The sequence below is a fragment of the Petaurus breviceps genome, unplaced genomic scaffold, assembly GCF_028583685.1.
Source record: "Petaurus breviceps papuanus isolate PSGF00001 unplaced genomic scaffold, PetGlider_PUasm1.0 183, whole genome shotgun sequence".
NCBI lineage: Eukaryota > Metazoa > Chordata > Mammalia > Diprotodontia > Petauridae > Petaurus > Petaurus breviceps.
Window position 1 is genome coordinate 16,076,801 of NW_027185791.1, and position 21,481 is coordinate 16,098,281.

A 21,481-nucleotide genomic window follows, 5' to 3' on the forward strand; every position below is an offset into this window, starting at 1 on the left:
ACCCACCCTTACTGGGAAGATAAGCAATTTAATATAGGTTGTACATGTGTACTTACACAAAACATTTCTATAGTGGATATATTGTAAAAGACTGACTATATTTCCCTCCATCCTATCCTGCCTCCCACTTGTTCTATTCTCTGCTTTGACCCTGTCCCTTTTCAAAAGTGTGTGCTTCTAACTACCCTCTCTCCCAATCTGCTGTCCCCTCCATCATCCCTCCTCTCATCCCCTTCTCCCCTACTCTCCTGTAGGGCAAGATGCACTTATTTAGTGTGTATGTCATTCCCTCCCTGAGCCAAATTCAACGAGAATAAGGTTGACCCATTCCCTTTTGCCTTCCTGTTCTTCCCCTCCATTGTAACAGTTTTCCCTTGCCTCTTCTGTGAGATTAAAATTAAAATATTTTAATTCATTTTGCATTTACTATGTTTTCTGTTTATTAAATAGATCTGATGAAAAGAAGAACATGAATTGGAAACAGCTTCCCAAAAAGCCCTGTAAAAATTTACTTAGTACTTTAAAGAAATTGTATCCCCAGTTATCTTCAGGTAAGTGTGAAAAATAATGAAGCATTTTAACAAAAGATTTATTGTCTTTCCTGAGAATATCTGGGACAAATAAGTTTTACTTGTGTACAATTGTGTGTAGAATGTTCTACGATTTTTTTTCTCAAAAGAGAATAAAATTTCACTTTGTTCACTTTTTATTTTGGTCATTTGGTTTTTTTTTAAGATCTGGTTGGTTTATGGTTAATGGTTTATTTTTTTTGTTAGTCTTTTAAAAGAACCTTTTAGTTTTGTTTATAATCACTATAGGCTTCTGGTTTTCTAGTTTATTTCTCCTAATAAAAAGATTACTTCCTTTGTGTTCCTTTTGGCTTATTTTCTAATTTTTAAATTTCAGAGTTCATTAGAATTTTCTTTTTTTATTATATTATTGCATATTCTTTTCAGTGAGACAATTTCATGTATAAGGCATCTTAACTAATTTTCTTTTACCCCTTTAATTTCAATGTATTTCATCAACAGTATTAGAATTTTTTCATCTTTCTGTTTAATGATATATTGGGAGAAGTAGTTAAATGAGTATTTTAATTATCTAATGCAATAAACAGCAGCATTTTTTACCTTTACATCTTTTTTAGGTATAAAATATATTGTCAAATTCGTATTGCTTTTTGAAATCCCTCCCCCCAACCAAAAAAAATTGTCTTTTTTTTTTAACTTACAATTAACAATCATTTAAAAAATTTTGGAAAAAAAAGTTTTTGAGTTCCAAATTCTCCCCCTCCTTGAGAAGGTAAGCAATTCTATATTGATTATACATGTGAAGTTATACAAAACATATTTCCATATTAACCATGTTGCAGAAGAAAACACAAAATAAACAATAAAAATAGAGTGTTTTTTTTAAGTGTGTTTCAGTTTGTATTCAGAGTTCATTGGTTCTCTTTCTGGAGATGGACAGCATTTTTCATCATGGCATCTTTGGAACTGCCTTGAATCATTGTCTTTAAGAGTAGTTAAGGGGGTGGCTAAGTGGTGTAGTGAATAGAGCACTGGTCCTGGAGACAGAAGGACCTGAGTTCAAATCCAACCTCAGACCCTTAACACTAGCTGTTTGACCTTGGGCAAGTCACTTAACCCCAATTTCCCTTCCCCCTCCAAAAAGCAAAAAAACCAAACAAACCCAAAAAGAGTAGTTAAGTCTTTCACAGTTGATCATTGTTACAATATTGCTGTAACTATATACAGTATTCTCCTGGTTTTGCTCACTTTGTATCATTTTTTCAAATCATGCTGCTTGTCATTTCTTACAGCATAACTTATACCACAACTTATTCAGCCACTCCAATTTGACACACGTCCTTTCAGTTCCAGTTCTTTGCCACCATGAAAAAGCTGCTATAAATATTTTTGTAATTGTAGGTCCTTTTCCCTTTTTTATGATTATCTTTGGGATGTGGACCTGGTAGTGGTATTGCTGGGTCAAAAAGGATATGCAGTTTTATAGCCCCACGGGCATAGTTCCAAATTATTCTCCAGAATGATTGAACTAGTAGTTCATGACTCCACTGACACTGCACCAGTGTCCTAATTTTTCTGCATCTCCACCAGAATTTAAAAATTTTTTCTTCTGTCATGTTGTTAACCAGTCTGATAGTTGTGAGGTGGTACCTCAGAGTTGTTTTAATTTGCATTTTTAATCGGTGATTTAAAGCATTTTTTCATGTGACTATTGATAGCTTTGATTACTTCTTTTCAAAACTATCTTTGACCATTTATCAACTGGGGAATGGCTCTTTTATAAATTTGATTCAATTTCCTATATATTTGAAAAATGAAGTCTTTATCAGGGAAACATGCTGTAAAGATTTTTCCCCAGTTTTCTGTTTTCTTTCTAATTTTGGCTGCATTAGTTTTGTTTATACAAAAGCTTTTTTATTTTCTGTAATCAGAATTATCTATTTTACTTCCCATAATTGTCTCTTATCTTTTGTTTGCTAATAAACTCTTCCCTTATCCATAGATCAGACAGGTACATTTTTTTCCAAGCTCCCCTAATTTACTTATAACAGGGATGAGGAACATGTGACTTTGAGAGCACACATGGCCCTCTGGGTCCTCAGGTGTGGCTCTTTGACTGAATCCAAATTTCACAGAACAAATCCCCTTAATAAAAGGATTTTTATTATAAAACTTACATCTTATATAGCATCCTTTATGTCTAAATCATTTATCTATTTTGACCATATCTTGGTATACAGTATGATATGTTGGTCTATGCTTAGTTGCTGCCAAACTGCTTTCCAGTTTTCCCAGCAATTTTTGTCAAATTTTGTCATGTCAGATTTTTTGACAAATTTGAGTTTCCTAACCAACTTGGATCTTTGGGTTTATCAAACAGTAGATTACTGTGGTCATTTACTACTCTGTATTGTGTATGTATTCCACTGATTCACCACTCATTGAATTTTTAGCCAGTACTAGATTACTTTGGTGATTACTGCTCTGTAATGTAGTTTGAAATGTGTAAATGCTAGGCCTCCTCCCTTCACTTTTTTTTTTCCATTGATTCCCTTGATATCCTTGACCTTCTAGATGAATTTTAATTTTCTAGCTCTATATCACTAGATGCAGAAAAAAAAAGCATTTGATAACACCTATTCATATTAAAAACACTAGAAAGCACAGGAATCAATGAACCTTTCTTAAAATAAGTGGTGTCTTTCTAAAAGCAAGCATTATCTCTAACAGGATTAGCTAGAAGCCTTCCCAGTAAGATCTGCAGTGAAGCAAGGATGTTCATTATTACTGCTATTACTCAGTATTGTACTAGAAATGTACTAGAAATGCTAGCTATAGCAAGAAGAAAAAGAAATTGAAGGGATAAAAATAGGCAATGAGGAAACAAAGCTGTCACTCTTTGCAGATGATATGATGGTATAATTAGAGAACCCTAGAGAATCAACTGAGAAACTAGTTGAAAAACTAGTTGAAACAATCACCAACTTCAGCAACATTACAGGAAAAAAAAACTGAACCCACATACAAATCAACATTTCTGCATAGTACCAACAAAACCCAGCAGGAAGAAGTAGAAAAAGAAATTCCAGTTAAAATAACAATTTACAACATAAAATACTTGGGAATCTACTCACCAAGACAAACCCAGGGATTATATTGACAAAATGCTTTTCACAGAAATAAAGACAGAACTAAACAACTGGAGAAATATTAATTATTCATGGGTAGACTACCCCAATATAATAAAAATGACAATTCTGTCTAAGTTAATTTTCTTATTTGGTGCCAGACCAATCAGACTACCAAAAAATTATTTTATAGAGCTAGAAAAAAATTGTAACAAGATTTATCTGGAAGAGTAAAAGGCTTTTAAGAAATATTGAGTGGCAGCTAGGTGGTGCAGAGCAGTAGCCCTGGAGTCAGGAGGACCTGAGTTCAAATTGGCCTCACTTAACACTTACTGGCTGTGTGACCTTGGGTAAGTCACTTAACCCCAGTTGTCCTTCCTTCCCCTCCTCCAAAAAGTAAAACAAAAACAAACAAAAAGAAATATTGAGTTCAAGTGGGTGAAGATTGGGGGTGAATCATGGTTTTAGCAGATTGCTTCATCCTGACCCTTTTCTGGTTCTTCCAGGCACAATGCCTGCGAAAAGTAGGCATTTAATTAATGCTTGTTGGTTGATTTATTCCAAGCTCTCTTTTGTTTGTGCCCTTTCCTTCATGCAGTTCACAGAAAAACACAGGAAGGCTCAGCGGTGGAGATGACCCCAATAGAAGCAGACTTCTCCTGGCAGAAGAAAATGACTGAACTTGAGATGGAAATCCAAGAGGCGTTTTTACGCTTTATGGCTTCTGTTTTAAAGGGATATCGATCATACCTCAAACCAATCACAGAAGCTCCTTCAAATAAAGCTACAGCTGCTGATTCATTGTTTGATCGTCAAGGTGAGTAATGTTGAAAGGTGTAATTCCATGTGATTGGAATGAGTTTTCTATTGTGCTTCCCTGCTGAATGATATCCAAAGTAAAAGCTTTTCTGAACTATGTTCATCATGCCTTTCAGCTAAAAAATCTGTTATATTCTAGGTAATGGGGATAGAGATATGAAAACCATCTCTGATATGAAGTGCATTGTACCCTACTAGGTATACATACAGATCATATATACTTATCATATAAATCAAGCATAACAGTTGGTTGGAGTTTGGAGGGAGTTTAATTTTACATTTTTCTTAGATTTTCTCACCAGGATGTTTTTTAATTCTGGAACGAAGCCTTTGAAGGGAAGCAATACTAGGTTCGTAGGGTGCACATTTGACTATACAGTAGACAGTGTCTGTAAATAGTTCATGTTTCGTATTAATCATTGAACGGAGCTTTTTTGTATTCTTCGCTGTAACTAAAATTTAATTCTTTTAAACTTGGAATATTTTCTAGTAGTTTGGAAAATAAGTTTATACCTGTTTTCCAAATAAAAAGCCTTGTTCTGGAGTTTGGGGGAGGGAGTAGAAAGAACCATACTTTTTCTTTGCTTTTTTCTCTGGTTGTCTCTCAAGCTCCTGGGAATCTTAAATTTTCATCTTCAAATTGTTTAATTTCTCTTTTCACTTCTCTTTTCCTGTAGCAACTTTTAAAATAATTATCGTTGTCAGTTTTGTCCTTTTTTGCTTCTCCTTCTTCAAGGTAGCTTTGTAAGTCTTGTTGCCATATACTTTATCAGGTGTTGGGAACTGTAATGCCAATCAACACAGCACATTTGAGGGCTGCTTTGCTGTGAATAATTTTAGGGGTTTAATCAGAAGGTATCATGAACACTCTTTTTTCAAAACTAAACTTTATTCAAGAAACTAAAGCAATAACAATTCATAACAACATAACAGCTTATTACCAGGGTGGCCACGTGACCTTAAACAAAACATATGTTTCATTAGATAACATGACACACAGCATATATCATTGCATTCAATATATAACATAGCATGCAGCATGGCATATAGCATATATCATTGTTTATGCAATCAGGGGGCCCCAGGCCAGGGTCTTCCCTAGCACAACTCATCCCCTGGGGTAGCAGAGAATACAGCACACTCCACCCCTAGGTTACCATAGGTTACAATTGCCAGAATTAAAATAGAATATCCAAATCCTACAAGTCTTCTGGGGGTGGGGGGTGGGGGGTGGGGTGTTCTTTCCACCCTGACATTAGAGGCTCCCACCTGGCACTCTCAGTGGTACATCCTTCTTTGAGCTAAAGAGGCCTAGTCTTACCACTGCTCCAGCTTCCTGCTTCCAAGTTCTGGGGGGCGACTGGGTGACAAAGCCAACTGGATGGGTGCCTCGGGGTTCTGACAACTCCCTACTCTCACCATAGACAACTCCACTCCCTAGGTCCCAAACCTTTCCAGAGGGCATGGCAGGAAAGCACTCTCACTGCTCCTGCCTTGCTGCATTGCCTCCATCTCAACTTGGGGCCAAGTTCTGAGCTCTGAGGTTCTTCCAGCTCCTGCAGGTCCAGGGGCTGCCAACAGCTCCCAGCTCCTGCCTGGGTTCACATGCAGGCAACTCTCTGTTTCTGCTCCATGTCTCAGCTCATAGGGGAAGGAACTGCTCCACTCCAAGCTCTCCCTGCTCCTCCTTGAGTCCAGACATAGTAGGCTCCAGGGGCTCCTGCCCCCAGCTTCTGTCACTGTGAAAACAAAGCTTAATAGGGCAACAACAATATTGACACACAACACTAGCAGCTGATCTCAATTTACTTTCACAGCCAGGAAGCTCCTTGTTGAGTTGACAGCTCTTAAAAAGAGTTTAAGCTAAGAGTCCTTCCTGTGGACAGGTCCCCCACCAGCAAGTTTCCCTTCACTGAGTTCTCCTCCCCAGCAAGTTCTTGCTGCTGCATAACATAACACTCAACATGCAGTGCTTATTTTCTTCATCTACATTTTTCTCTTCGTGATCATTTTTCTTCTTTATGCTTGTTTTTCTTCTCAGTTTCTTCTTTACTTTCATTTTCTCAATACTCTATATACAGTTTTTCTTGTCACTTGATTGACTCAGAGGCAGAAGGTGCAAAAACCCTCATGACTCAACACCTGCTGTGCTGCCTCCATGAATTACTAGGGTTCAGAGGAGATTGATCCTTTGGATTTTACAAAGTAGCATGAGTTTGGGAAACTGAAGTCTAAAAGAAAAAGCAACAAAAATCCTACTTTGCTTGAGCTCATAGAAAACTGGGACCTCAAGGCCTTTTATTAAGGGGATTTGTTGTGTGAGGCTTGTATTCAGTCACAGGGCCTCACTGGAAGAGTCAGAGGGCCACATGTGGCCTCAAGGCAGGTTCCCCACCCCTACTGGTTCTTGCACCTGCCCCTAAAGAGATTATGATTTACTGATTTGGAATATAACAAATAGCCATAATAAAAGTTAGACTACAATTATATATGATAAAATCAAATGGAATGGTTTGGGATAACTTAGAAGGAAGAGATTGCTAATAGCTGGGGCATCAGAGCTTTGTGGGAGAGATATTAGAAAAGGGCAGGCTGAGATTGGGATTATAAAAGGAAAAAACAGATTAAAGGTGGAAAGTAAGTTAAAATCACATTGATGAAAACCTTGAGTATTAGGTCCTGGAGTTGATTTCGTTTTGTAAGCAATAGGAAACTTCTAGATATTTTTGACCGTGGAATTAAAGAAATGAAATATCAGCACAAGAGTTAAATACAAGCCAGAGGTATAATAGATGTTACAAGGCAATAGATAACTGGCAGTCGAGCAATTACAGATAAATACTGAGCTGAGAAAAGAGAGAAGAAAAGAGAAAAGAGAATAATGTGTGAGCTAACGTGATTGTTATAAGGCTGTCAGGGAAGACTGGGCTTTTTGTTTTTATTTTCATTTAAATTTTCATTATTATTATAAGCTTGGCGAAATGAACAAACATTAACATGTCTCCATCAAAGAACAGAAAAAGACAGCTATAAATGGAAGTAAATCTCAATTATATACAACTTTTTTTTTAAGTATCAAAAGAAACTTTTTTTTGGTTTTGGTTTTACAGGCAGTAGGGATTAAGTAACTTGGTCAAGATTACACAGTCAGAAAAACTTTTTATAAAGTATACTTTAAAAAAAAAGTATACTTCAGATTTAAGATGTTAGGTTCAACACTGCCCTATGTTCTTTCTGTCTTCTGTGTTTTTACTTCCCCTATCTGTAATTCTCCTTTACCCCTTCAAAAGAAAACAAACCCAAAACCTTCTTTTTATCAGTAGGAATAGTCACACACAACAAATCCATGTATTGGTCGTGCCTGAAAATTTGTCTCATTTTGCACCTGTTACCCATTAACTTTTGGCAAATAGTTGGGAAAAATGATTTATCATCACTCTTCTGGGCTTGTGATTGTTAATCCGATTATGTAGAGTGTATAAAGGTAAGATAGGTGAAGAACTGCTCCGAACAGCTCCCCTCCTGTTCACTGCTAAACTCTTTTTAAGAGTAATTTACATTTGCTTTTTATTCTTTACTTGAAAAAAGTGTTCAGGATAGAGAAGCATGATATGTTCATAGTGTATAGTTTTTGACCTCTACTCTTGATTGATGTTTTTCTAATACATTTCTCATAATCCCCACCTTTTCCTACCTTGGTTTGAGTATGAAAGTGTATTTAATTTAATTTGCAAGATCTAGCCAAGTTTTTCATTGAATTTCTCTTATCTTTTCGTCATTTGGCCCATAAGCTATAGTTATCTTTGCAGTGTTTTTTTTTTTATTAATTTAAAAATTATTTTTAGTTTTCAACATTAACTTTTATAAAATTTTGGGTTCCAAATTTTTCCTCATCCTCCTTCCCCAAGATGGCATGTAATCTGATATACGCTGTACACATACAATATTAAACATATTTCCACACTAGTCATGTTGTAAAGAAGAATCAAAACCAAAGGGAGAAACCACAAAAAAGAAAAAACAGAAAAGAGATAGAGAAAATAGTATGCTTCCATCTGCATTCAGACTTCATAGTTCTTAGTGATTATCTTTTGCAAATACTTATTACAAGCACTGCAATGTAAGATGAGTGTCCTATGAAATGATGTTTCTTCTTGCCTTTTTTAAATGAACAACAAAACCAAATCCATCATTTCTTTTATTTGTCTCTGTAAGCTATCCTTCCGTTAGCTGCGGTTTCTTTCTGGTCTCATTTGTAGCAAAAACTTTAAGATTGATGTGATTTGTTTCCTACATTTGTGTGTCCATGAGCTGGTGATTGAACAAGGACGTCATATGTAGAATACCACAAATTAAATAAGTTTATAATGGTGTAAGAGGGGTGGCCAGGTGGCGCAGTGAGTAAGAGCACCAGCCCCAGTGTCAGGATGACCTGGGGATCGAATCCAGGCTCTGATACTTAGCACCACACCCAGAAATTACTGGCTGTGTAACCTTGAGCAAGTTACTTAACCCCAATTGCTTAAAAAAAAAAATAATGGTGTAAGACTGATTTTTAGCCCCCTCTGCTCCCCTTTTGACCATTCTGCTGCCACCACTGCAGAAGTAGAGAGTACTATGTAGAACTAAGGGTCTTTTTGGGTTCTCTTCCCTCTGCTGTACTCCTACCCTATGGCCTCCTTGCCATGAATTCCCATGATCAAAAAATTAATCAGCAGTTGGCCAGCTTACTGGCGCCAGTGCAACTCTCCTTGTTTAGTTTGGTCAGTCTTTAGAAAGCAGGAACAGTCTATTGCTATGACTGTGCTTGAAGCTTTTCTAGTATAATACAGTCTAATAGAATTGACTCTTCTCTGGCATATTCTCCACACAGTGATGAGGGATCTGAAGAAGACTGTAGGGCATCATGCTAGATTAAACCAAATGTATATAGAGGAGATATGTTTGGGAGGTAACACAGTTGTGAGGGCATTGAGGGATGTGTTCTCTGGGTATCTAAAAATGAAGAAGATATTAAAGGCTTTGAAAAATCTTAGACCTTTTTGATACCGAAAACAAGAGGACCTAAAGAACATCCATAAAGACCATTCTATATTCCTGCTCACCATCTACATAACTTTTTAAGGAGAATTATCTATACATGTGTGGTAGGAGGAATAGCACTGTCCCTTGCCTTGTGGGTAAAACTATGTTTTCTTTAAAAGATAGTAAAACTGTCCTCAAGACTGAAGTGGCTCTGGGGACAAAAAAGGTTTGGACTTTTGATGTTGTTTCCTGGTTTCCTTGAAGAGGAGCTCCTGCCACTCCCTAATGATTTGACTGATAGAACACCTTGGTTCTGAGATTGGGTAACTGATGAATCCACAAAGTGCCTCACTTCATGCCCTTGTTAAATATTCTTACCCTCCTAGGGCTAAGTAAAAATCTCTTTTTCTTAATTCTAATGTATCTTATTTTGTTCCCTCTCAACCCTAAGTACCAGTTGATGGGCCTTATCAACCCTTCCCTAGCAAACATCAGTGAGACTATTAACAGGGAATAATTGAGCTTTTGTAAATGCCTGGCAGACTACTAGGTGTGTGATCTATATCATCAGACATTTAACTGAATAATGTAGAGAATACAGCATATTGTGTGCATTCTGTAAATTCTTTTCTTAATGGCTCTCTTGCCGCAAGTTATCTCTTATCCATACATCAAAATAATTCCAGATTTAAAAAAAAATAGAATGGTATAGGTAATTTTGTTCATTGACCCTTTCATCAGAAATATCAAAGCATAACACTAGAAGATAAATGTTGACCTAAGATCTCTACCACTGTGATACAAAAGAATGTTAATGAAAATCGCAAGGGATTTACAGCCACACAAAAGTTTGAAAACCAAATAGTTCCAGGAGTTTTATTGCCCAGATTGTGACATACAGTTAGGTAGGTGACCTTTGAAATTTTTCTGCCAATATACATGTATCTATAACAAACAACACAAATGCACAGCAGATGAGCTGCCCCCCCCCCCCAAGCAAACAGGAGGTAGATAGCAGGTCACAATACTTTTCCACACAGAAAATTCCATCCTTTTAATATCAGTGTACTATTGTTATTGTTAGGTAGTTGACAAAGCATGGGACACAGCAGTGTCTGAAGAATCGAAAATGAGTATCACATAATGGTCAGAAGACAGGTGTATGCTGGGTGCAGTGAGACTGTAACATAACAAGTAACAAACTTAAAAAGTAGAGTAAATATTTTGATCAGGGAGCTGTGGTCAGAAAAGAAGATAGACTGGTCACATGGCAGAGGTAAGGGATAACAGGTGCATGTACAGCTGAAGGGCTCCATTGGTGTCTTTGAAATAGCAAGAGAAGGTGATGTCTGCCTGCAACGCCAATGTGGTACCCATGGCAGCCACTATGAATATGAATGCATATGTCCTGGGTAGATCGACAAAAGACAATAAACTGTCTTCCTCAAAGGCAACACCACAACACTTATTTGGAGCATCATTGGATACCCGGAGGTAAGATTTAACGGCATACTTACCGCTAATGCAGACCCTCACATAAACAAGTTCCCCTAGGCAAATTCCTCCCTCTGCCCCATTGCTCCATGTGACTCAGGTTCCATTTGACTGTATCACGGCTGTGAGCTAGGCTAGAGCTCAAACAGGTCACATAGGCCTATTAAAGATGTTCCTATTTCATTATCATTACACTGTCCCATACACTGGATAGGTTTCCTATATTGGAACTTATTGGAACATAATGGGCAGTCATGAGTTGGTTACTATCTGCTTTGTTGAAGGGAGTATCTGAATTGAAGAGACCTAAGATCAACTTGAATACTTCACCACTTACACTTTAATCTTTTGTGATCTGACTTTTATCCTTGTCACAGTGACAGATTCTCTACTTGCATCTTAGTTGTTAAATCTAGTGGTCTTGGTCTTATCTTAGTCCTTGTAACCCTGGCATGTTAGACATTGTCTACCATTCTCTTTTTATTGATTAGTCCTTTGGCTTATGTGACAGTTTTCTCTTGGTTCTTTTGCCTCTTTGTCTGTTTTTCCCCCCTGGTTCATCTTTCTCTTTCCACTAAATATGGAAAGCTCTAACTCTTGAGCTTCTTTTATTTCTGTATTCTCTGTCCTCTCATCCACCACTCCTTTGGCTTCAGTTATCGCCTCTGCAAACCTCTCCAAGATCTTTGAGATCTAGCACTTAGTATGTTATTTAAGCTCCAGTCATTTTTCCATCTGCCTGTTAGACTGCTCAGTCCCTTCACTTCCCCGCTTATACCCAAAACTGCTTATTAACTCGTCATTTCTACCAACCTCCCAAACTACCCTTCTTAGAACTTTCCTTCTGTAGTTGGTGGCGTGGCAATTCTAAATCACCTTTGATTTTTCATCCTCCATACAGTGTCCTGGCAATAGCTCTTATATCAACTCTCTCCTTTCACACTAAGACGACCTTTACTCAGATCCTTATCACCTTGTATCATTTCTTCCTTGCTCTTTCTATTCTTATTCTCTCTTTCCTCCAGTCTTTGCTGTTGTGCATCCACAATCTTGTGGGATACCCCATTCACTGCTACAAATCTCGGCCACCTACACTTTTCATCTGGTGTAATTTTTGTCTGTGTCTTCTATACATGCAAGATTTTAAAGGTCTAGCCGATACATTGGAGGCCTTTTTCTAAGCTTTGAAAATTTTGTAGATCTCAGTGTGCCGTGCTCAGGTAACCACCAATCTTTTATCCTCTGTTCTTGTGTTTGATGCCTGGCCTAGCTCCTTTTCAAATTCTCTTGTTTGTTAAAGGATCACAGTGGGTCTGCAGAGTATGTCTTTTTTTTTTTTTTTTTTTTTTTTTTTTAAAGTTTTAGTGTTGGTTTTTTTTGTTTTTTTTTTTTTTTTTTTTTTTTTTTTTTTTTGAAAATAATCGGGGTTAAATAACTTGCTCAAGGTTACACGGCCAGTCATTTCTGGGTGTGGTGCTAAGTATCTGAGGCCAGATTTGATCCCCAGGTCATCCCAATACTGGAACCATGCTCTTACTCGCTGAGTACTACTTACTTGGCGCTGGCCGCCCCAAGAGTATGTCTTAAAGTTAAGAAAATTTTCTTAGAAGGGCTTAGTCAGGTATATAAGTTAAAGCTAGATGTTTTAAGTTAGCTTTTTTTTTTTTTGGAGGGGGGAACATAGGGCAATCGGGGCTAAATGACTTGCCCAAGGTCACATGGCTAGTTTTTGTTAAGTGTCTGAGGTCATATTTGAACTCAGGTCCTCCTGACTGCAGGGCCTGTGTTCTATTCACTGTGCCACCTAGCCACTCCCTAAAGCTAAATGTTTTAGTACTCATTAGTTGAAAACTTGATTGTTGGATGGTTAAAACATTTGTATGATATAATTGTTCCTTTTCCTATTATCTTTTTTTTAAACATAAACTGGTTTCCAGATCTTTTTACATATATTTTTTGTAGTTAGCTTGATGCCATTTGCTGAAAACTAATTCTTCTCCATCTCGTCATTCATTTGCCTTCTGCCACTATCTCCTTCTTTTCCCCTATCTCACACAAAGAGGTAGCCCTCCTCTTGTCTTCCCCATTTGCTTACTTATCTTTTGTCTTACCTAGTCTAACTAGACATAGCCATGTCTCTCCCATCCTTAAAAAGACCTCACTTGATCCATGCCCTTTGACTATCATCCTACTTCTTTTCTGCCCTTTGTGGTCAAGCTACTTGAAAAGGCCAGTAGGAGCCTTCACCTTCTCTCTCTGTTTCTCTTCACTCGTTATATTCTGACTTCATCATTCCACCATAATTGGTCTCCAAGGTTATCAGTAATCTCTTAATTGCCAAACCCAGTGGCCTTTTTTCAGCCCTCATTTGTCTTGAGCTCTCTTCAGCCTTTGACACTGTTGATCATCCTTTTGTCCTTGACACTTTCCTCTCTGGATTTTTGTTTTTCCTCCTCCCCTTTCTGATCACTCCTCTGCTGGATACATGTTCCGATTGATTACACACTCACTCCATACATCCTGATGGTTCTGTCCTGGGCCCTCATCTCGGCTTCATTTGTACTGCTGCTCTTGACTTCATCAGATCCCATGGGTCTGTCAGCTGACGATTCTTAGATCTTCCTATATATACCGCCCTAACCTCCAGTGTCATATCTCCCACTGCCTTTCAGAAATCTGGAACTGGGTGTCAGGTCGACATGGCCCAGGCTGAATTAGTTGTTCTCTCTTTCTCCTTTCTGCAGTTCCTTATTATGGTACAGGGCATTATTCTCCTCCCAGTTCTCCAGACTTGCAGCCTAGGTGTCATCCTTTACTCTTCACTCCCCTCATCACTCTCCCGTCTAATCTGTTGTCAAGGCCAGTCACAGTATCCTTCACAGTATCTCTTGAATATAATCCCTTCTGTCCTCTGACACCACCACCCTAGTGTAGGATCTCTTCACCTTATATTGGAATATTGCAGTATCCTTCTGGTGGATGTGCCTGGGAATTAAAAAGTAAGGCATATAGCTCATGAATTAGGAAATAAAATTCAAAATAGAATGGAAGGGCCAAACTGGGGAGAGTACAGGCAGATTGGAAGGGCCAGGCAAGAACCTATGTAAACATGCAGGAATGAATAAACATTAAGTGATTATTATGCCTTAAGCACTGGGGATACAAATACAAAAGCTTCAACAGCCCATTCTTCTGAGAAGTTTATATAATAGAGGGAAACTGCATATAAAGGAAGTTGCATCTGGGCAGGACTTTGCTTGGTTTTGGCAAAGGGAAGGGAATAAGCATTTATTTATTTGTTTATTATGCCTACTATATTTCAGGCATTGTGCTAAGAGCTTTTTACACATACTAGAAAGTTGAAAGGTTGCTAGGTGAAACCATAATGGAGTAGATTGACACATTATTTACAGTAACAATGGGTGTATTGATTTATGTTTTTAGAACAGAAAATCGTGTGTGTGTGTGTGTGTGTGTGTGTGTGTGTGTGTGTGTATACACACACACACAGTAATGGATAGGTGGAAATAAGATACCCTGGGTATAGAATGAACCATGGCTGGGGGTGGTCTAGATTGGTTGGTTGGTGTCCTTCGTTCTTGAATGGGACCAATATGGCATTGTTATAAGTTACAGTATGTCTGCTTGTGGCTGATTGGACCCATATGAGCTTATGGGGTGTCGATATCTCTAAATTTGTGCATCGTGTGTTCCTTTTCAGCTACTCACTTTTGCCCTGCTCATAGAGCACAGTGCCTTCTTTGATATGGGCATGCCATGCTGGGCGGTCCTTTGACAGTGTCTCCCATGTCATGCAATCAGTTCCATAGTTCTTAAGAGAGACCTTGAGAGTGTACTTGTATCATTTCTTCTGACCACCATATGGCCTAAGTAGAGTGAAAGTATACAACAAATAGGACATAGGTCAAGAATTTCAGGACTTAAAGGCTTAAAGACTTAAGTTCACCATGGCATCATCTTTAGTCCAAAAGATCCAGCTGCACTGAAAAAGCAGAAAGGTGGCTAGAATGAAGGGCGCGTAGAGCCATGAGAGGCACTCTGCAATTTGGGTGCAGGGGGCCCCATGATGGACTCCAGACCTGTGGTTAGTAAAACTAATCCTGAGAATAAAACAGTGACTTAAAAGGAGAAGGACATAAAAATCAGTGAGTCATCAATAAGCACCTACTATATGCCCTGTATTGTGCTGGGCTCCAAGAATAGAAAGATAGAATTGAAACAGTCGTATTCAAGGAGCTTATGTTTTGTTGGAGAGAGAAAAATGTAGATATATGTCAGTATATACACAATAGATAAAAGTTTATGTAGATCACTGGAAGGTGAGGATATTAGGAAAGGTTTCATGTAAAGGTAGCATTTGAGCTGAATCTTCAAGGAAGCTAGGCATTTTAAGAGACCAAGGTCAGGAGGGAGTATGTTCTAGGCAAAGGGGACAGGCATGGTATATTGCATATAAAGAACAGAAAGAAAGCCTGCTTGCCTGCACTATTGAGTGCATGGATGGCAATAATGTATAATAAAGTTGAAAAGGGGACAGGTTATAAGAGCTTTGAATTCCAAATAGAGTAGTTTACATTTGATCTAGAAGTGAATTATGGAGTCATTAAAAATGTAATGTGGTCAGACCTTCACTTGAGAAAAAATCCCCTTGGTCCTTGTGTGGAAAATGGATTGGATTGGCTTGGGCAGGGAGACCAATTAGGGGCTATTGCAGGAACCCAGGCAAAAGAGAGCTTGAACCAGAATGTTGGCTGTGAAACATGGGGATAGATGGTGAGAGATATGGTGGAGACACAAACATCAGTATGCTACAGCTGATTAGACAAAGAAATACATGAAGGAGAGCTGAAACCCAGTAATTGTAACTTGCAATCTGAATGGATTCAACAGTCCAGTAACATAACAGAGTTAACAGTGCATGAATTACACATTTTCCAGGGTGAATATAGGAAGACAGGGGTTGAGTCACTCATTTTCCCCCCATTTACTAGAACCAGATAAGTCCATTTCAAGAACTATCTGGATTTCATTTCAGTTAAACAAGTATTTTAAATCCCCGCTGTTTGTAGATCACTGTGTATTGTGTTAGCCAGTGCAGAAAATCAGATCCTGTGGTTGTGTAGCTTACTTTCATTTAGTACCCGAGTTAAATTTCCCTACCTCCTCCCCTTCTTTTTGTCACCTTTTAACTCCAAATAACTCTGAGCCCATTTCCTCATTTATAGCCTGAAGGAGACCATGTATGATCATTTGCTCTGTTATATTTTGAAGGCTTTTAATTAAATGATTGCTCTCTTTTAAACTCTTTATAAGTAGAGATTATTTAATTCTTATATCCCCAGCACCTGGCATGTAATATATGCTTAATCAGTACTTGTTGATTGATTTTATATTACCTCTTCCTTCTTTCCTTTACCTAGTAACTGATTGATTTGTCATCATAAGAAAGATTAAAAGAAAAAAAGTCTGGTAATAGTTGCCTTTTATATGTTTTGTAATCCTAGTATGTAGATAAATGAGAGTGAGGAAAATATAGGTAAAAATTTAAAATCATACTTGGTATAGAATATCTGGTTCCACTTACAGCTAATTTTATAGTACACAATTTGATTTTTTTTCTAGGATTTTTAAAAAGCCGAGATCGTGCATATATGAAATTCTACACTCTTTTAACTAAAACCCAGATTTTTATCCGTTTCATTGAAGAGTGCAGCTTTGTAAGTGATAAAGATACTGGACTGGCATTTTTTGATGACTGCATAGAAAAGGTAAAATGTATTTTCATGTACCAATGTTAAATAAAATATCTAAGTATAATATGTGTCATAGCCAAGGCTTTAAAAAATCATAATTGATATCTTTTCATGTCACCTTAAGTATACAAATATTTCCTTTCCTCCTCTTCTGACCAAAGTAGTTCTTATGGCTGCAATTTTAAAAGAGAAAAAATGAAATTCAGGAAAACGTACACCCGATGTATTAATATGCCTAATGCTATATGTAATATTTGAGGATTTTGTTTTTCTATAATATATAATTTTTTTTCTTTAGAATCCAATATAAAGGGACTATTCAGTGATGCTTAATTGTGCTAAATCTTCCCTACAGTATTGCGTTTCTTCTACTGGTACCAGACTAATTTGTTTTCCTTATAAATGTTTTGTTTTATTTTCATTATACCAGTAAAGACCATTTTATAGAGGTTTCTCTTAGTATTAATTTTCCAATTAATGAGTTAGACTTTTAAGCTCTAGTAGTAATTAGAAGAAATTAATAATATGGGGAGTTTGTTTTAAAAAATTCAATTCAAAAGTCCCATGTGCTTTCTTTCATTTTCTTTGAGTTGCCTACTTTTTGTTTCTTTCTTGTCTTGATAATGTTTGGAAATATTTTAAACTCTAAAGCCTAAAGCGCACATTCCCCAAGGGAAGGGAAGAAATTGCCCCTAAGAATAATAATTTTTTTTTTTCACTTCATGTTCCTTGTTTTGACTAGGATATTTGTTCCTTCATTAAATGGATCTTTAAAAAATTTTTTTTTATCTCTGTAAACAATTTGCTGTAAAGTTTTAGAATATCATAAAGTAAATACTCTAAAGTTTTACAGTTTGATCTGTATGCTTACTAGGTAGTTGGCATAATTTTCTCCTTTTCTTTCAGTAATGTTGAGAATTTTTAGGTGCTAGCTAAAACTGCCCAGTGTTTTACTTCCTCTAGAATTAATGTTTTCACAAATAATTGGATCCAGGATGTATATGTGGCAGTAATAATGTTCAGCCACAAACGTAGGATGGAACAATGAAGGAAATTATTATTTGGGAGCCAGGACCTTCTTTTGCTTAGCTCTATTCTTGTTTGCAAAGAAGCATTCACAAAAACATGAGCGATAGTATCCTGTTTAATAGTAAATGAAGAGTTTTCTCTTTTAGTCTGATGGGAAACATCTGGTGTTGTGAGCCTAAATTATTGTGAACTGTTCATCTCCTCAGTAACATACATCTTCTATGGTACTTGAAGGCCTCAGAGGATCTGTGCCTGAAATTAAGTGGGTTTGCTCTCTACCAGTCAAGGATTGCAACGCGGAGTGCCTTTCTTGTCCATATCCGTCTATAAACCCTCCACAGAGGGATCTACCTGAATGACAGGCGCCTACCTCTGATTTTTAAAAAATAGTTCATTGATTCCATTGTGAAATGTGGATTGTTCTAGTCATTTATGGCCTGGACAGAATCTGGTCTTTTAGGTCACTTCTTGTGGCAAGTTGTCTTGGGCAGTGTGGATCAACCTAGTTATGGGCCATGTGCTGATCAATTGCCCTGTGGGTCACTTAAAATTTTGATTCATCTTATAGGTCCTGGTATTTTGTGATTTGCAACCATGTAGCATTATTTGTCAAAATTTTAGCAAAGCGTTCACACAGTCTTTCATATTCTTGTCAAAATGATGGAGTAAATTAGTGGTCTAGATGATGATGTAAGTCACCTTGAAGGAAGGCCTGTAATAAAGTTCCCCAAAGATCTGCCTAGGGATGTACTGTTTTGTGGTGTTTTTTTTGCCTTTTGTAGGGCAATTGGGGTTAAGTGACTTGCCCAAGGTCACACAGCTAGTTTTGTGTTAAGTGTCTGAGGCCAGATTTGAACTCAGGTCCTTCTGACTCCAGGGCTGGTGCTCTATTCACTGTGCCACCTAGCTGCTCCTGATGTACCGTTTAACATTTTTGGCAGTGACTTAGATTTAAAAAATGATATATTTAGCAATACCAGCAGAAGACAAAATAAAAAAAACTGGGAGAGTTAACTAATATGTTATATGGTAAAGTTAGGATCCAGAAAGATCTCGACAGATTAGAACAATAGGTCAAATCTAATAAGATGAAATTTAATGAGAGTCCTACAATTAGAAAGGAAAAGATATGGGAATTAGCTAAGTGAATTCAGTAGTATATCCAAAATATATTCTGTTTGCCCAGATTGGATTTGTAGCAGGAATGCAACCTGAAGGAACCTATTGGCATAATTAATCACATTAATGAAAATCTTAAAAATTGCATGAGTACATCAGTAGACTCAGAGAAAGCCTTTGGCAAAAATTCAGTATTCATTTATGTTAAAAATTATTATTTTAAAAACCATAGGAAGGGAGGCTAGGTGGCGGAGTGAAGAGAGTACTGGTCCTGGAGTCAAGAGGCCCTGAGTTCAAATCTGGCCTCAGACACTTAACACTTACTAGCCATGTGACCCTGGGCAAGTCACTTAACCCTAATTGCCCTGCCTTCCCCCCTCCAAAAAAAGCAGAATCCCCCCCCAAAGCCCCCCAAAATGGGAATAAAAGAACCTTCCCATAATATGTTCAAAAGTATCGGGGCGGCCAGCTCAGACACTTAGCACCCACCCAGAAACACCTGGCCATGTAACCTTGAGCAAGTTACTTAACCCTAATTGCTTAGGGGCAGCCAAGTGGCCCAGCGAGTAAGAGCACCGGCTCCAGTGTTGGGATGACCTGGGATCAAATCCTGGGCTCAGACACTCAGCACCACACCCAGAAACACCTGGCTGTGTAACCTTGAGCAAGTTACTTAACCCCGATTTCTTTAAAAAAAAAAAAAAAAGTGTTTTATCTCAAATGAAGAGCTAGCACACTGAAAGCTATTCCACTAAGATCAAGCTTGAAGGATGGACATCCACTGTCCCTTGTTATTTAACAGCACTAGAAATATTAGCAATAAGACAAAAGCAAGAAATTAAGGGAATAAGCATAGACAAAGAGAAAGCAAAGTTATTTCTATTTGGTGATATGTTGGTTTACTTAACCCTAGAGAATTAACAAAAAAATTAACCAAAACAATTAAAAGCTTCAGTACAGTAGTAGAGTACAGAATAAGTCTACAAACTGTAATTGTTTCTGTATCCTACTAAGAAGATCCTGGGAAGAAGATAAATATAAAACATAAAATGTATTAAATATCTGGGAAGCTAGGTGGTACAATGGATAGAGATTTGAGTTCAAATCCAGCCTCAGACATTTACTTGCTGTGTTACTCTTAAGTCACTTAACCCTATTTGCCTCAGTTTCCTCAGCTTGTGAAGGAAATGGCAAACTACTCCCAAGAACTTCAAATGAGGTCATGAAAACTTGGACATAACTGAACAAATTAAATACCTGGAAGTTTTTCTACCCACACTCACAAAGGACTTTTATAAATATAATTACTAAAAAAAAAAAATTTAGGGATAATGTTCATGACTAGGTCATGCCAAAGTAGTAAAAATTATGTCCCTACCCAGACTATGCTACAAAAAAATTTGGGGGGGGGGAGAGGAGGGAAGGCAAGGCAATTGGGGTTAAGTGACTTGCCCAAGGTCACATAGCTAGTAAGTGTGTTAAGTGTCTAAGGTATCCTTACTCCAGGGCTGGTGCTCTGTTCACTGTGCCACCTAACTGCCCCTACAAAATTAATATTATCCCAATTATGTTATTAAAGGAATATTTAGTAGAATTAGAAAAATGGGGGAAATAGTTATTAAAATTATCTGATACTGATTAAAAATAACAAGTAGAAAAATTGAACACATTGGATAAAGAAGAGTCAGAAACAATACAAATCATCCAGTTGTTTCATAAAGGCCAGAATATAAACCATTTGGAGTATTCCCTAATAGATTCCCTATTTGACAAGAAATACTGGGAATACTAGAGAGCACCCACACATTTATGCCAGCATCTCATACCATATGCAACAGTTCCAAATGAATTAAAGACCTAAATATAAAAGGACACATTATTTGAGAAAATGAATAGCTTTTATAACTCTGCCTAAAGAGAGAATTTTTAGCCAAATGGGACAAGATACATTGCGAGACAAAATAAGCAATTTAAATTTCATGATATTTAAAAGATTTTTGGATGGATAAAATCATAGCTGGGATAAGAAGGAAAATTATTGACAGGGAATAAAGTCTTTGCTTCAGATAGTATGATAAAGATAGGTTATCCTAGAAAAATTGTTTTCAAAAGAAATAAAAACTTGATAAGCAGATGAAAGACTTGTCCCGATCAGTAGTTACGAAATTGAAGAGAAAGGCAAGCTCAAGTAACCCTGAGGTTTTACCATATGCCCCGACAGTTGGCAAAAGCAACAAAAGGTAAAAATGGTGACTGTTAGAAGGCCTGCAGGGCACAGGCGGGCACAGGCCTTCTTGTGTTTTCATGTTAGAATTTAAACTTCTTGAAAGTAGAGAAAGTTTTGTATCTTCTGCAGGTAGAGCAGTGCTTGTCACTTAGTGAGCTCTTAATTAATTTTTTGACTCTCTCTCTCTATCATACACCAATGTTGATGGAGCTGTGAATTAGTCTAATCTTTTAGGCAACAGTATGAAATTGTAAAAGTTAGTAAAAATGCTTATAATTCTCTAATCTCGTATCTCACTGCTATATATATCAAAATATTCATAACAGCATTTTTTTT

At 37.3% G+C, this 21,481-nt stretch overlaps 1 protein-coding gene across 3 annotated transcripts in view; it reads left to right on the plus strand.

Annotated features, from left to right (window-relative positions):
- Positions 1–21,481, plus strand: part of DENND4C (DENN domain containing 4C) — a 135,018-nt gene that overhangs the window by 66,778 nt on the left and 46,759 nt on the right. For all 3 annotated transcript variants that reach the window (XM_069087917.1, XM_069087919.1, XM_069087918.1), the window contains exons 11-13: positions 451–551; positions 4,257–4,475; positions 16,640–16,785. In XM_069087917.1, coding sequence (XP_068944018.1) covers positions 451–551; positions 4,257–4,475; positions 16,640–16,785 — 466 coding nt within the window. The remainder of the gene's footprint in view (positions 1–450; positions 552–4,256; positions 4,476–16,639; positions 16,786–21,481) is intronic.